Genomic DNA, 17463 nt, shown 5'->3' on the forward strand with positions numbered 1-17463 from the left:
TCGTGTCAGCCACCAATGTTGTAAATATTAGGAAATTAAATTCAGATCTAATGTGTAATATTTATCTTTTGATTTTCAACCCAAATGTTTTTTTTTGTACTGTATCTGTCCAGTAATATAAAAGACGAGAAGACCTTTTTAAAAATCACTGATTACACACACCAAACCTAAATCCACTGGCTAAATTCAACCAGGAAAATCTTACAAGAGATTTTTAAGATTTAAGAGATTCTAGTATACAGTTTCTCTACAAATAAAGCTGCTATACAGTACAACACACAACTAATGGATTACACACAAATTAAATGAAAAAAATTATTCTCGTTATTTGTGGTATAGGACAAAATAATTTAAGACACATTCAATTAAATTCATATAACATGATGTAAAAGAGCTTTGTGTTACCAAGAAAGCGCAGAGCATGAAAAAGCTAATGAAGTAAACTATAGCGAAATTGCTGCCACAGGTGAATTCCTCTCCAGGCTCAAAGTCTGACTCTGCATCACAGCGCTTCCCTGGAAGACTGGCCAACATAATCTCCTGCCATGCCTCACCTGTAGCACACCTACATCACTCAGAAACACACAGACACAAACACACAGAGAGAGAGAGAGAGAGAGAGAGAGAGAGAGAAAATGTTATCTCAACTTGTACAGGGATAATAATTTAAAAAACATATTAGACAAATATCTAAATGTTTTAAATATTTTAAACAAGTGTGAAGTCTATACTATGTTTAAATATTACAGTTTTCAAGGAAAACATTTAGGCTTCTCATATTCAATAATTCAGTTTAAAAATGTAATGATTTTAATCTCACCTGAAGAGCAACAACACTGCCTGGGGAAACGTCTGGAAGTTGTTATTACGGTTGATTGGTGTGTGGGCCTGCATTGCAATCTTGCCAAAAGTCTATAAGAAAAAGACCATCAGATAAATTTTAGATACAATGTTTATTAGATCATACTAAAATAAATTTCCTAAGACTACAGTATACTGAGTTTGTGATCTGTGCCCCACCCACCTGCATACCAATCACAGCATAGATAAAGAAGATCATGGCAATGAGTAGAGCTACATAAGGCAAGGCCTTTGGGACAAGCAGAACAAAAGCAGACGTTATGTCTGTATAAAAGGTTGTGTTATTAACAATACATCTGACGTGAGTGTATGTGATTTTGTCTGACCTGAAGAGATTTAACAAATGTCCAGAGCAGTGTGCGAATGCCTTCCCCTTTGCTAAGGAGCTTAACCAATCGCATCACCCGAAACAGACGGAAGAAGGTGATTGACACACGTGAACTGTCTTCTGAACTCTGTGGAAAAGTCAGAATTTATGAAAAGCTGAATTGGATTTAGTCAAATTCAGAACTTGTCTAAAGGATAATCTCGTTCAGGACACTAATATTAACATGATATACAAATCCTATAATAGTGTAAGAAATAGGATTTCAAACAAATGGAACAAATTAGTTAAAGAAATTTATATCTGGCGACACTAAAATCTAAGTTCAAAAAAGCCTTTTTTGGAGAATCAGGTTAAGAAATCATATAATCAAAAGTCAGTATACAGTACAGTATACTATATTATAAAGTGTAGTATATTATAAAAAAGATGTCTTCCTTATTTTAGTCAGATTTTGCAGGTAATATAGCTTTTGTACCTTTCAATATAACTTATGGAAAATGCTGTGTTATGTACTATATGTTTTCCTGCTCTGCTAAAGAGATTTTTGGTCGACATTAGACTGATTGTAATGTGTTTCACACCCCTAGTGTGGATGATTTGATACCACTATGCAATTTGTAAATTCATTAAGCACTAGTTTAGACTACAATAACAGAAGTGACACACCTTTTATATTCATTTGAACACAATGAGCTTGGAGACTCACACTAAACTCTGTCACCACAATGTCCACCACACTCCCGACCACAATCAGAGCATCAAATGAGTTCCAAGCATCAGTAAAATAGTGCTGCAACCCAGACAAATAGCAAACTTCAGTTACAAACTGATAAAAAGGCAAATAGATAATACTTAAACTAATCACATACAGCCATATTGGTGTACAGTAAATATGATATACAAGGAGATTACCCTGGGTCTGAGGGCTAACAACTTGACAATCATCTCCACAGTGAAGAGACCAGTGAAGACCATGTTGAGAATGTCCATAACGTAACTGAAGAGTTTAGACTGCTCATAATGCTGAAAAGGCATGACCATACAGACCATTTTAGACAACTGAGAGACACATTTAAAGAATTACAGCCATACAATTATATATTTAAAACCATAGAACTCTGTCCATTGAGCTATCCACTGTCTATATGCCTATTCTTTAACTAGGGGGCCTAGTTACTAAGCCACTGTTTTTCCATGTACCAGTGTCCAGGAACAAAACTATTAAGCCCTATACTTATATCCAACCATAAATAATATATACTTCAAGTAACATAACTTTGTACACATTTAAAACAATAATATCTTTATGCAAAAATGGTACCATCAAATGGGACTATTTAAATTATTTCTATTTATGTGTTTCATAAGGATACAAAGATTAACATTTCTTATTAAATGTCCCGTGGTTTACCTGAACAGCCAAAGTGACCGTGTTGAGGAGAATCAACACAAACATGATGTATTCAAATCCTGTGGAATTGATCATCGACCAAAATTTATACTGTACTGGGTTCTTTGGGATGTACAGCTTCAGTGGCTGGGCTTTCAAGGCATATTCTACACACTGTCTCTGTGTGAATAAGAATGATATAGACAGCCTATGAAGGTAACACAACATGGTCACAATGCTTAATGTGCTGACAAACATTCTACTTCTAACCTGGTTTTTGTCCAGTTCACAGTTCTTAAACTCTGCCTCTCCCTGTTCACGGAATGTGATGATGACGAAACCCACAAAGATGTTCATCATGAAGAAGGCGATGATGATGATGTAGACAATAAAGAAGATTGAGATCTCCACATGATAGTTGTAGATGGGGCCGTGGTGCTCTGAGTTGGCATCAATAGCCTTGTAGAGGAGCCTGAGATTGGTGAGGGACAAAAGACAACATCAGTAACCCAAGGCAGAATGTACTGTACCGTCACCTTTGACCTGTCATGTAACACCATGAGCAGACGACTTACGCGGGCCAGCCCTCAAAGGTGGACACTGTGAACAAAGCCATCATGCCCATCAGCACATTGTCGAAGTTAAATTCGCTGTTGTGCCAGATGCGCTGTCGTACTATCGGGTGAGTCACATCACCATCTTTATAGATCACGAATGTGCCTCTATATCACACACATACATATTTTGACAACAAAACTCAATAAAAGCATAATGGCATTACATTAAATCCACATAGATAATTAGGATACGTGATTTGCAGTTATATCACTCACTTGCACTGCTCGGGTGTGTGTTTTGCCTCATCTGTGCAGCGATAAAATTTACCCTGCAATAAAAGACACAGTATTTCATTCTTATGAGATCAAATTCCTCTGTCACAAGAATCCCTAAAGTTCTAACCTATTTGTATTTATTTCATTACTCTAGAACATAATTTAAAGCAAGAATTCATTTTAAAATGAATGGCCAATATATCACACTGGTGTCTCAATAAATGTCTCCATCTAAGCAGCACTTATGGGAGATGCACCTGTTCACATGCTTGGTCTTACGGCACAGACATACTGATGGAACAGACGGGAATATGGTAATGGCACAAGTTTAATATACACTTTTGTATGAAAACCTTTTAGCACAGCAGAGCTTATCTACACCACTGAAAATGGTATAGGTTTTATTAGGTTCAAATTATAAAATTGGATTTTAACAAACACCACCCAAAAAAAGAAGAAAGAAAAAACTAGTAAAGGGACTGCGAGCAGCGAACTGAATGTTCCATCAGTATGTTTGTGCTTTACCCCCATTGTTTCAGAGAAGCTTCAATTGGTGTTCAAGTCACGTATACAGTGAGGTCAATAAGTATTTGATCACCCTGTGATTTAGTAAGTTCTCTTATTTAGAAATCATGGAGGGGTCTACAATTTTCAGCATAGGTGCATTTTCACTGTGAGAGACAGAATGTAAAAAGAAAAATCCGGAAATCGTCTCGAGTTACTTTGCTGTAACCCTGTTCCCTGAAAAAGCGGGAACGAGATGCTGCGTGAAAACGCTATGGGAACATCTTTCTGTGTTGCCGGTTGTGAAGCATGTGTGTATCAAACACACCAAATTTTGGCATATATAACCTCGGTCAGGTGACGTCATCTGATAAAGCGCACCTGCAGGTTATAAATAGGAGTAAACCGGAACATTCCTCAGATCAATTTTGTCTGAAAGGACGTCCAGTCACGCAAGCAGTGCAGCATTGGTGTTACACACTTGCTGCAGGGAAACACCTCTTGCCAGCACAATAGATGAGGCAATCCCCCTGGATAAATGAGCCCTGTATCCTAGAGGCGAAGTGTGACCACATGCCTCGTAGGCTAGGACAATAGCATCTCCCACCTGATGTGGCAGCGTTTGGCATAAAAAGGCTGCTCTGACTTACGCCACTGGCTACTGCGGTGGACATAAATCTGAAGAGTGCGTACTGAAGACAGTAAGTGAAACCTTTCCTGCTCTGGACCTGTAAAGGCGAAGGACAGAGGCTTCGAGGAAGATTGGGTGCATGGTCAAGAATGAAAATAGTTCGTGTGAGAATGCAGAATAGCTCTGACTAGCCAAGAGGCAAAGTCTAGGCAGGACGGGAGGCCTGCAGATCCCCAGTTCTCATGAAAAAAATAACTAAGAAAAACCATGTTAAGAGTCAGAAGCCAAACAGGCGCTGACTCTAGTGATTTGGAAGGGGTGTCAACCAGACCCCATCAGTCAGAACATGACAAGCAGAAATAGCAGCTACGTACATTCTGAGGTTAATAGGGTATAAGCCCAAGGACAACTCTTCTTGCAGAACTCCAGCACTGAAACAATTTGGCAGTGGACTGGGTCTACATGTTTCACCATGCACCACTTTCAAATACCTTGAGGGCATAAGTTTCTCTAGTGCGTGAAGGTTCCAGGGCTCCCATCTTCATATGCTCTGGAATGTAAATTGCCTTGAGGGGCAGGAACTCTTCCTGTGCCCAAAGCAGAATCTGGTGCGCTAGCTTATTCAAGCGTCGCGATCACAGTCCGCTCCGGCAATTATGTTTGAGACAACTGTAGTGTTTTCACCCACACTAGGACATGGTAGCTTCAACTGCTGGGTTAGGGTTAGGGTTAGAGGTGTTACAGGGCCAAAATAAAGCCATCAGTTCGGGGCAATTGATGTGCCACGCGAGAAAATGGCCTCTCCAGCTCCCTTGGGCTGGACAGCCACCTAAGACCGCACCCCAGCCCGTAAGGGAAGCATCTGTCGTTAGTGTCACACGACGACAAAGGACGCACATAGAGTGGGACCCAAAGTTAGAAACCAGGGTCTGAACCACATAGAAAAACCCTTATTTGCCTCCGGAGATTGGCCTTGAGTAAAATCCCCTTGCTTTTAGCCACAACTGAAACAATCTCATTTGCAGAAGGCCTGTGGATGCAGTTGCCATGAGACGCAAAAATCTCTGAAAGTGATAAACAGTCACTTTCTGGCCTAGCTTGGTTTCCTTCAGGGTGTTGGAAATTGATTTGACACGCGCAGGAGACACTTGTGCCCGCATTGCGATCGAATCCTACGTGACACCCAAATACGTGTTCTGAGCAGGAAAGAGAATGCTTTTATAGCGTTGATTCTCAATCCTAAAGAATCAAGATGAGCTAGGACGACGGGTGTGCGGGTGACAGAGCTAGGCCAAATGGAAGGACCCGATAATGGTAAGCTTCGCCCCTGAAAGCGAACCTCAGGAACTTCCTGTGTTGTGGCAATATTTCTATATGAAGATATGTGTCCTTCAGATTAATTGTCACAAACCAATTCCTTGGTTGGATTTGTGAAACAATGATTTTGACAGTCAACATTTTGAACCTGTAATTTTTAAGATGGCGGTTTAGTCCGCGAAGATCTAAAATTGGACGCAGCCCCCCCGTTTCTCTTGGAACCAAGAAAATACCGACTGTGGGTGCCTGACTCTCTGTCTGGTAGGGGAACATGTTCTATGGCCCCTTTTCCCAAAAACGTCTACAATTCGAGAGTCAGCAGATGCGCCCCTCCTGGTTTCACGGAAGTGGAGACCACACCGTTGAAAGGCGGAGGGTGATGTGCGAACTGGGTACTGTAACCCTTCCCTACAGCCCTTAATACCCACGGAGATACACCTGGCAGTAGCTTTCATGCTGTCAGTTTCTCCAAAAGGGGCACGAGTTCTAGCACTTCGGATAGACGGGGGGAGGGGTTAGAAGTTTGGCATCCTGGACTACGGCATGAGATGACCAAAAAGCTAACCTTATGTTGGAGACTGGTGTTGCCCGAAAAACCAGTTTATGAGCACGGCGGGGGAGGAAATTTTCCGAAGGCCTGTTCATATAATTTCGCCTCTCTAAACCTGGTGGCGACGGAATTAACGGCGTCGCCAAACAGGCCAGAGGGAAATGGAGATGGGGACATCAAGGAGGAACGCACGATCCTTATCCTTGATGCCTGTAAGGTTTAGCCCCAGGTGTCTCTCCGCGGAAACCAGAGAAGCCATAGAACGGCCGATAGCCAGCCGTCTGCTTGGTTGCGGTGTAATTCTAAAAATGCTGTATCATTCACAGTGCCGCCAGTGCTCAGATCTTTTAGCAGATCAGCCTGGTATGCCTGCAAGACCGCCATGGTGTGCAGAGAAGCACCAGCCTGACCTGCTGCCTGAAATGCTTTTCCCAGCAAGGCAGATGAAAGTCCACATGGCTTGGAAGGAAGTATTGGCTTTTTCAGGGAAGATGATGTCCCAGGAAAGAAATAGCCTCTAGCCTCTTCTATCTGACGCATCATAACCCTGCGCTTCCGCATCAATGATATTCAAATAAATCGAAGTCGATGGCACGAAAATACGGGAAGAATAAGGCTTGCTCCAAGAGCAAGTTAACTCGCTGTGGAGGTCGCTAAAGAAGAGAGCGTCGTTGAGGCTCCGCCCCCCAGAAACCTAATGAACACTCCAATTTAAAGCGTTTAGGAAAAACTTGCTCCTGCGGCCAGTCAATGTTATTACTTTAAGCAGCTCCTCAAACTCTCTGTCATCAATAGAGAAGGGGTTCTGAGGGAACTCCTTCCATTTCTGCAGAAGCAAGGGAGGAGGTCTCTCCTGCGCAATCACGAGAAGCGCCGAGGCGCGCTCGCGAGACGGACAGAGAAACTTCCCGATCGGGAGATAGGGCGAGAGAAAGGAGGAGAGACTCCCTCTCGGGCGCCTCCTCCAGATCCGCATGTGAAAGAAAGCGAAGCACCTTTATCGGGAGGAGGTCACAGTGCTCACACTCTCTTTGAAGCCCAAGGAGAGCGTGATCTTTACCAAAACACTGAAAACAAAAAGTATGGAGATCGCCCTCCGATAGGATTCTATCACACATCACACATCTTATTGGGTGAGTCAAACAGTTTTTCATCACACACATGCGAACACAATACGTCCTGAAGACAAAAAGATCTGAGGAATGTTCCGGTTCACTCCTATTTATAACCTGCAGGTGCACTTCATCAGATGACGTCACCTGACCGAGGTTATATATGCCAAAATTTGACGTGTTTGTAGCTTCACATGCTTCACAACTGGCAACACAGAAAGATGTTCCCATAGCGTTTTCACGCAGCATCGATGTAGCTTTTGAAAGGGAACACATTGTATGATTTTTAACAATTTATTTGTGAATTACTGTGTCAAATAAGTATTTGACCACTTGAGTCAAAAAAGTTTAATATTTTGTAAAGAAGCCTTTGTTAACAATTACATAGGTCAAATGGTTCCTTTAGTTCTTTACCAGGTTTGCACACACTGCAGGAGGGATTTTGGCCCATACAGACCTTTTTTAGATCTGTCAGCTTTTTGGGCTGTTGCTGAGCAACATGGAGTTTCAGCTTTAGTTTCAGTTTCATGCTCTGACTGAATGAAGGAGGTTTTTGCCCAATATGTCACAATACATGGCCCCGTTCAATCCCTCCTTAATACAGTGCAGTTGTCCTGTCCCCTGTGCAGAAAAACACCCCCAGAGCATGATGCTTCCAGCCTCATGCTTCACTGTAGGTATGGTATTATTATCTTCCTCCAAACACGGCGAATGGAGTTAGGACCAAAAAGTTCTACTTTGGTCTTATCTGACCACAGAACTTTCTCCCATGACTCCTCTGGATCATTCAGACGGGCCTGGACATGGTCCTAACCAGCTCCTCCCGTGTAGTTCTGGGCTGATTCTTCACTATTTTTAGCATTATTGATACCCCATGAGGAAAGATCTTCCGTGGGGCCTCAGTCCAAAGGAACATTGACAGTCATCATTAGCCTCTACCATTTTCCGACACTTGCTCTTTTTTTACAGTTGTTCTTTTTTCACCAAGCTGCTTGGCAATTGCACCGTAGCCCTTTCCAGCTTTGTGAAGGTCTACAATTTTGTCTCTTGTGTCTTTTGATAGCTCTTCGGTTTTGCCCATATTGCTATCTAGACTTTGGCTGATTGTGGGGTGCACAGGTGTCTTTATGACAGCTAACGACCTCAAACAGGTGCTACTAATTTAGAATCATGAGCAGAGTGTAGCTGCACTATTTAAAAGCAAAATAACAGGTCTTTGAGGGTCAAAAATCTGGCTGATAAGCAAGTGATCAAATACTTATTTGAAACAGTAATTAACAAACAAATAGTTTAAAAAATCATACAATGTGATTTCCAGTTTTTTTTAAGATTCTGTCTCTCACAGTGGAAATGCACCTATGCAGAAAATTGTAGACCCCTCCATGATTTCTAAGTAAGAGAACTTGCAAAATCACAGGGTGATCAAATACTTATTGACCTGACTGTACATTAACCCCAAACAACACACTGGTAACCCTTAAGGACAAGACACTAAAGAAACAATGTTGATTAGTATACACTGTTATCTGCAGATATTGTAAGGCTGAATGCATCGGAAAATTGGCGAGAAACATACATATGGAAAAAAAAAACTAACTCAACCATCGTAGAACACACAAAATCAACAAGCCCCCCACTTCTCCACAGATGGTGTGAACATTTTTAAACATGAAGAACAAGAAGAATCAAGCAGGCCATGAAGATCCATTACCACAAGACCGTCCTGAAATACGACTGAAATCAAGATCCCCAAATTCTTCCCCAACTGCTGTCATCTAACAAGCATTTATGCTGAAGATGGCAACTTGATGTTGTTGATCACTCTAAACAAGTTTTAAACTTTTTTTAAAGGTAGGTTTATTTGTGAGATTAATGCAAGACCAGATAACCTTTTTGAATACATGTTCAAATTATAGTTAAAGCCATGGGAAGAGCAACGCCTGCAAATTATATCTTAAGTTTGACTGAAATAATTTTATGAGAGAACTTATTTATTTCAGTTTTTTCTTTTTTTTTCTTTACCATACTTTAATACTAAAGTTTAAATTAAACAACCCCTTACGCATTTCTGTTGTGGCAAAGAAAGTCAATGAAAAGTAAGATCATTTCAACACACTGATTGCTGATTGCAATTTATAATTAATATAATAAATAAATATAATTTCTTTATATGTTTGCATACAAACATTTTTATAACTGAATTATCCAACGTCATGATGAAGAAGATGAGGTTCCCTTCGAGGTTTTTTATTCCTCAGCATTTGAAAGAATTGAATTACATTTTAAATATATATATATATATATATATATATATATATATGTATGTGTGTTTTATGACACCAGGCCTCATTATTGCTGCAAGAAAATTTTATGAAAAGAAACATGGTCTACAGTTTAAACTTTTTCCAGGTTATTGCTTTCAAGCCTGGTATACCTAATAAACAGACAACTCAGACTGCAATTTCAGTGCTGTTTCAAACAGTATGATTAGTGTTGGGGGGACGTTATTTTTTAACATAAGCAATTACATTACAAAATTAATGTCTTAAAAAGTAATCAGTTACTGTACATCACAGTGTTAATTTCTGATAAAAGTCACTAGTGACTTTACTAGAGTACTCTTCAATTGCAGAAAATGAAAACTCCTTTGTGATTCCTCATGCATTTTGCTTTAGTTAAGACCTTTATAATTATTCCACCATCATCACTCAGAGAAGTTTGGCCCATAATCTGTTAACTACTAATACTCCTATCTCATCTACGCGGAGTTTTGGTGCAAACCGCATAGGTGACATAGGGGTATAACAGCAGGAATAACAGAGGGGGGCGGGTTATCGGGGACAGGGCTTATAGGACGACTTTCACAAACACACACACACACACACACACACTAACGGATTGGGAATGACTGCTGTTTTATGCGCACCAATATTACTCCTTAAAAGAAAGGTTTAAACCTGTTTGGTTCAATAATCTTCTGTATAATTTACTAATTAAAAAATAATGATAATATTCAGACAGAACACTATGCAGCTAACCAGGAAGCAGTAAAAACACTGTGTAAGCCAAAAACATACAGTATTTCGAGATCAAATATGTATATTTAAACAGTGGAGGATGGTGTTATACAGACATACAGACCGAAAGTATTGAATTATAGAATACCTTAAAGAGTTGGACGCCGATGCACGCGAACATGAACTGAAGGAGAGCAGTAACAATCATAATATTTCCAATGGTCCGTATAGCCACGAACACACACTGGACTACATGCTGGAGAAACACACAGATTTAAAAGAGCCGCACTAAAAAGTGCATTAATCATATATACATACACACGGCATGGTACCTTTAGACCCTTGGCTCTGTTGATAGCTCGGAGAGGCCTGAGCACTCGCAGAACTCTCAGGATCTTCACTACAGAAATCGCACTTGAACTGTAATGGGAATAGAAAGAAACTAAAAGGGCAAAAGAGACACGAATGTGCGTCTTATTGTTGTGTGTCTTGTATCCCCTGTTAGAAATCATTTTCTGTTTGTGTGTTTATGTAGAAATACATAAATATTTGTTAGATCGTAATATTGTATATCACAGTCGTTAAAGTCATAAAGCTCCATACATCATTTCAAAATCTGTTTAAGATAAAAGAGGTTTAATGTTGGTTACATTAAAAGAAATTTATTTGTCATTAAAAGCATGTTAAGCTTTAACATTACTTCATACAGTAATTACATTAAGTGAAAAAAGACTAAATAATGCAATGTTGTCTTTGTCCACCAGAGGTCTCCCTCTATCCACTAACCACTCAGCAGTCTTGTGGAATAACTTCTTGACTGCAACTTTCACAAAAAAAATGCTCATTTACAGAAATAAAAAAGGGATTTGTTTTTAAGCAATTAACACCATTTGAACGTGTATACAAAATGAAATGTAGTATTTTAAATGTACTTTATACTCACTGTAGGAAGAAGGAAACCAGAGACACACTGACCACCAGAAGATCCAACAGATTAAACCAATTCCTACAGAAAGAGCCCTGGTGAAGAAATGCCCCATAGACCATCATCTAAAGTGGGAAGAAGGAAAAAACTCATTTACTGTACCAATTTTGCAAAGTATACTTTGCAGGGTGTTCAGCCATGTTAAGGGTGATTCCAAACAGCAGGGAGCGAAAATGTTTAGTTGGAACTGCGAACGGTGTAGGAAACAAGTGAACAACAGGTCTTCACTTCACTGGAACAGGGAATGAAAAATTTTCCATAAGCCATTGTTTCTCGCTGGAGCGTTAAAAAAAGGTTGAGCTTGAAAAAGGATTTATATATTTATTATCATTATTATCAAGGACGACACCATAATAATAGGACACAGTCACTAAAATTTCAGTTTAATCGAAAAATCCTTAGTATTATATAGGCTAGCAAACTGTAAAAAAATCTTTAATTAATTACTATTATTAAACAATAATTTATTAACAAGTTATACACATAAGTTTTCTTTTAACAAGTTTTCTATATTTAATATGTAAAATTTCCACAGGAGCAGCAACAGGTGCTTAGGTTACCATGAGAGGTGCATAAGCAGGGTGTTCCAAATTGTGGAGTTTTGTTGAGGGAAGCTCACTTTACCAACATTCCCTGCAAACGGAGCAGGGAGTAGGTAACACTCTCTGAAGTGCACTTTGGAATGGAACGCAGCCCTAGACTCATTACATCACATGACCATTTCCCATTGCTCCAATAGTTAATACTCTCTAGTACATTCTAACAAATTCTAACAAAAGTCTAAGTTCCTGATTAGCCTCAATTACTAGTAGATTTCTTATGGCCAGCTGTTTAGTCCTAATCCTATGCCACTGCACACTCCCAGGTTTTAAAAGTGCATTGGGCAGTTCCTTACCCAATTCCATTTTTTTAATTCTATTAATTTAGTCCTTTTTGAATGGCTTCCTATTTTTTTTTTTTATTGGATAGGCCATGTAGTAAATTAATGCAAGTTTGCACAATGTGTAATGCTGGCTTAAAATTATATCATTCCTATTTATAAATATGACTCTTGGATTTATAAAATTAACACTTAATGAACAAAAAAATCTAGTTTTAGGATTTTATTTTGTTTCCTAATCATTATGCTGAAAGCTTTTTAACAATATGTTTTATTAAATGAACAATAGTCAATTTTTGACTAACTCTCATGGATAAGCTCAATATTGAGACTTAATACTGAAAAAGGCCAATCTTGCCAATGGCTGCTTTAACAAAAAAGTGAGACTTTAGTACAGCTAAATAATGTCACTGAAATATCATCACATACAGCATGAAACTATTCATTAAGGATCAGTACACCACGCTTTTTTTAAAGTATGTGTCTCTTTAGAGTGTAAATTGACACGGTTTTGTCACACTCTTTTAAAGTTACAGTATGAATGCAATTCCATTTATGTCCCCAAGAATTCCTACTGGCAAGGATTTAACATATATAATCAGAATAAACAAAAAATTCCTCTCATTTTTTATTGAGTACTTGTGCTCCCGTTTTTTTTTTAAATGCCTCTATAGCTATACTTTATCATGAGTTAATTTATTTATGCAGCGATTCAACTCAGGATTATTTTTACAGATCAATCAACTTTTATGTTGCAGTCATTTTATCTATACATCTTATTATTTTAAATTACCTGCAATAAAAATAAATCAGTTGCATACAATATAAAACACAATTTGATTAATACCTTGAGAAGAATTTCTACTGTGAAAATGGAGGTGAAGGCATAATCAGCATAACCCAAGACCTAAGGAAATCACACAGACCAAAAGAATTCAGAAGTCAGGAAGATAGAGAGGCTGAGAGTACAACACAGGCAGATGTTGTCATGATGTTGTCACTGCACATGGCATCGCTCTTTATTTCAGCTCTGAGGTGACTGATTGCTGGGTGCATAACACTTCCTCTGATGGCATGAAAAGTAACATCAAACATGCCAATCAGGACATCTGCAGTGTGTGTCTGTGTGTGTGCGTAAAGATTCTTTGGGTTCATGACTCACCCAAGGCTATCAAGTGCCTTTGCACTGATTTGCATACATTCTAAGAGCTATTTTGTTTAAAAATATTTTTTTTATAAAAAGTATAGGAAAGTGGCTGCATGCCTAATGATTATTTATGTAGTCATGTGTACATATGGTACCAGTCAAAGGTTTTAATGTTTTTTGTTGAAGGTTCTGGAATAGTTCCTGCAAGAACAGTATCGTCAAGTGTATTTGCAAAACCCATCAAGCACCGTTATAAAACTGGCTCTTATGAAGACCATCACGGGAAAGCAAGACCAAAACCTACCTCTGCTGCAGAGGAGAAGTTCATTTAGAGATACCAGCCTCAATTTCAGCCATTATAAAGGATTTACAGTGCACAAGTAGCAGACAAATCAACTGTTCATCTAATATCAACCGTTTAAATGAGAACAAGGCATGTTTTAATGCCTTTAGCATTGTTTTACAACGTAGAAAGAAATAAAAACCAGAAAAGACACCGAGACCCAAGAAGGTAAGTCCAAACTTTTGACTGGTAATGTTAATAAAAAAACCTTGCTTTATTGCAAATTTATCCGCATATTTCTGAGATTTTTTTAAGCCAGATGCAGAGAAGAGAGAGAGAGACTCTCAGTGCTGTTCAGTAGTAAGTTAACCTGCAGCAGGTCCAGTAAGCTCATAATCCCTTATGTGTGTTTCCCAGTGTCTGAAATTCACGTGTGCCATCATGTGAAACGAAGTTACAGCCAGTATTACAGTCTGATGAGCTTAAAGATCTAAAGGGACCACTCTGGGTTCAGGCTAGTTTTTAACTACACTGTTAATTATGCTTAATTAAATATCTGCTTTCAGGTAAGAAATAGATTTCCTCTAATATACGCCTAGGAAATTGACTTCATACTGTACATACTGTATGTTATGTAGGGCCTTTTTTCCACAGCCCTTTCAAAAACAAGAAGATGCCAATGATGGCCACAGAAGCATCATTACAGCTTTATAATTAAAATCATTATTAAATAATTTAACAATTTCGGTATAAAATCACCATGAATTAAGTGCTTGGAATAACATGGTTTGTACGAACAAGGGACCAATAAACCAATCTGATCGAGGGTCCTTGGCTTTTGCTACCTGGTGTTTTACATATTCTCCCCGGGAAATGCACAAGTATTTCCTCCCAACTGCCCAACAATTCCAGGAGGCAGACAGACAATTTTAAGTATGACTGTGTGATAAGACAAAGCGCTAACAGAAGATAAGTAGTTGTTTTTTTGAATACCAAAAATCTTGGTGTGCATTATGGTGGTGGTGATGGGGGGTGTTCTTGACTTACATTATTTCTGAAGGAGTGTGCTCTGATAGGATCCTCAGCAGCCAGAGAGATACTACTAAGGATAATGAATACTAGGATCAGGTTAGTGAAGATGTGATGATTGATCACAATATGACAGCCTACTCTAATTCTGCAGGGAGAAATACAGAGAACAACAGAGAGAGAGAGAGAGAGAGAGAGAGAGAGAGAGATGAAATCATGACTTATACTGCATCATATATACTCATCAGGCATCCTATCAGGGACACCTGCACACCTGCTCATTCGTGCAGTTATCCCATTAAGCAATCATGAAGTGGCAGCACAACACATAAAATGTCTTGAAGGGAAAAAAATCCATTTAATGAGAGTTTTGCAAGTGGAAATGCTTTGTTGATGAAAACAGTCAAAGAAAATGGCCAGACTGTTTGTGGAGGACTAAAATTTGTCAGCTCGCTGGTTCATTAACAACACACACTTACATATAACTACACATCATTACTCCCTGTACAGTTATTTAAAACAACTGAATTAATTTACACACTGCATATTATTGCATTGTGCTTTTGCCCCTGAATATACCAAAATTTGATTTTAGTGTTCACTTATCTGTAATATTGTTCTTCCAGATGCTCAGTTGATCCTGGCCATGATTACTTCTGCATCATTTGAGCTTTTGTCTGTCTTATTAAGTGTAAATGTGCAGTTACATCTCCTTGAGATTTTCCTGACACAGGAAAGCTATGCAAACTTAGATAAACTTTTTTTACAATCATGGTGAAAAAAAGCAGAACACGTCTAATCTTTGTTGTAAAAGGTTATTATTTGATTTACTTTAGCTTTCTTGATTCCAGTCTTGCCGTTAGGTTGGTGAACGTCACTAAGATCACATACTGTAATTTTCAAACTCTCATGTTTGAATTTTGTTTAAACATTAACTACAGTCTGTGTGATTTGATGCATTGAACTCCCGCCCCTGTAGAATATTTTAGTGAAAGGATAATTGAAACAGATTGTAGATAACCTATAAGTGATGTAATAACCAAAAAGTACTGTATGTGCTGGTATCTAGTATGTAAACAATAGGAGAGAAGGATCCTTCTCCAAAGAAAATCCTCTTCCAAATAATAAAAGTTTGTGCTGAGGTCAATTGCTCTGACAGACAACCTCAGCTTTATTGTGCCTCAATAAATATGTCTGAGTATAGAATTTTAGCCAAAAAAATTATTAGTTGATGGATTGATTAATTGACAAATTGAATAAATAACTTGATGATTAGATATGCAGGTGTTTCTCCAAATAAGGCAGGTGTGCATGGATGTGATTGTTGCATGTGTTTGTTTGTTTGTGAGTGTGTGTTTCACAGGCTTACGGGTTGGTCTTGCTGAGGCAGAAGAAAGCACTGCCTTCTGGAATTGGCACAATTTTTTCTTTAGGAGGAACAAAGTCAGCTACATTCAGCTGACTTTTTCCATCTGAGGCAGAGCACAAACAGAGATAAATAAATTAGTCAAATAAAAACAGAGAAAGCAAGCATCCTAGAATGTTGCATTATAACTACATTCATCTACAGTACATACAGTGGAACCTCGGCATACAAATTGAATCCATAAAGGTGAAAATTCATACTGTAAATTTTAACAATATTACCAATTTCCAACCGTATACTGATTTTTTTTTGCATGTAAATATAATCAAAACATTTAAATGAAAAATACATGTAAATGAAGTAAAATATTAAATAACTAGACATTAAACCTCACTTAACCTTATTTTATGATTCCTTTTGGCTCTGGCTGATTTAAACTTTAACAAAAGTTAACAAAAGTTAAAGTGTCTCTGTTGTCTTCTCGCTACCGTCCTTGGTAATTAGGGCCCATGGTGCTATGTCTTCACCAAATCCAATATCCAATACAAGGATGTACATGCAATTTAGCCGGCGTTCAGTTCAGCTCGGCAAATTTCTTGCAAAATGTCAGTTTTAAGGCGGAAATTCTTAAGGTGGGCCGTTCATATGCCAAGGTACCACTGTATTTTAATATTTTCGTTTACCTTCATCATCTCCTTCATCTTGCTCCTCCTCTTCCTCATACTCATCCATGTCAATCTAAAACAAAAATCACGAGTGAAAATCTTCGGCACGGACCTGATAACCCCCTTTCTCTACTTCCTAAATGTTCTATACAAACCTTCACCTCTGTATTCTCTCCTTCTTCATGGCCCTCCTCTGCCTGTTTCTTTCCCCTATAAAACATGAAAACAAATGAAACATACAGTACCATAGCTGAGAGAGGCAGGAGGGAAACAAATGGAGAGAGAATGGGCAATCAATGGGCATCAAAATACACTATCAATATAACTCTGAATTTAGGATATACAGTAACTAAGTCTGATTTTCTTACTCAATGTGGCTGCTCACTGCCCACTTCCAGACTATATGACTAAAATCTTAAGGGACAGCAACCTAGAAATGGGTTTTGTAGATTTGCAAATTTCTAGAGGGATGTTTAAAATCCAGACCCAGGGCCAAATTTAGCCTGCAGATAGATGTTAACTGGACCATGACTTGCCGCTTAAAATACGTATACGATTTGTGTTT

General features: G+C 38.6%; 1 protein-coding gene across 1 annotated transcript in view; it reads right to left on the reverse strand.

Moving 5' to 3' along the window:
- Window positions 1–17463, reverse strand: part of cacna1fb (calcium channel, voltage-dependent, L type, alpha 1F subunit) — a 55752-nt gene that overhangs the window by 12444 nt on the left and 25845 nt on the right. Inside the window, exons 18-35 of the mRNA XM_053503253.1 lie at window positions 17054–17108; window positions 16917–16971; window positions 16237–16339; window positions 14886–15015; window positions 13256–13315; window positions 11487–11593; window positions 10876–10963; window positions 10692–10799; window positions 3413–3465; window positions 3155–3301; window positions 2850–3051; window positions 2601–2759; window positions 2102–2212; window positions 1896–1979; window positions 1188–1316; window positions 1025–1090; window positions 821–912; window positions 406–565 (exon numbers count right to left, since the gene is read on the reverse strand). Of these exons, the coding sequence (XP_053359228.1) occupies window positions 406–565; window positions 821–912; window positions 1025–1090; window positions 1188–1316; window positions 1896–1979; window positions 2102–2212; window positions 2601–2759; window positions 2850–3051; window positions 3155–3301; window positions 3413–3465; window positions 10692–10799; window positions 10876–10963; window positions 11487–11593; window positions 13256–13315; window positions 14886–15015; window positions 16237–16339; window positions 16917–16971; window positions 17054–17108 (1909 nt within the window). The remainder of the gene's footprint in view (window positions 1–405; window positions 566–820; window positions 913–1024; window positions 1091–1187; window positions 1317–1895; window positions 1980–2101; window positions 2213–2600; window positions 2760–2849; window positions 3052–3154; window positions 3302–3412; window positions 3466–10691; window positions 10800–10875; window positions 10964–11486; window positions 11594–13255; window positions 13316–14885; window positions 15016–16236; window positions 16340–16916; window positions 16972–17053; window positions 17109–17463) is intronic.

Source organism: Clarias gariepinus, chromosome 9 (assembly GCF_024256425.1).
Source record: "Clarias gariepinus isolate MV-2021 ecotype Netherlands chromosome 9, CGAR_prim_01v2, whole genome shotgun sequence".
NCBI classification, from domain to species: domain Eukaryota; kingdom Metazoa; phylum Chordata; class Actinopteri; order Siluriformes; family Clariidae; genus Clarias; species Clarias gariepinus.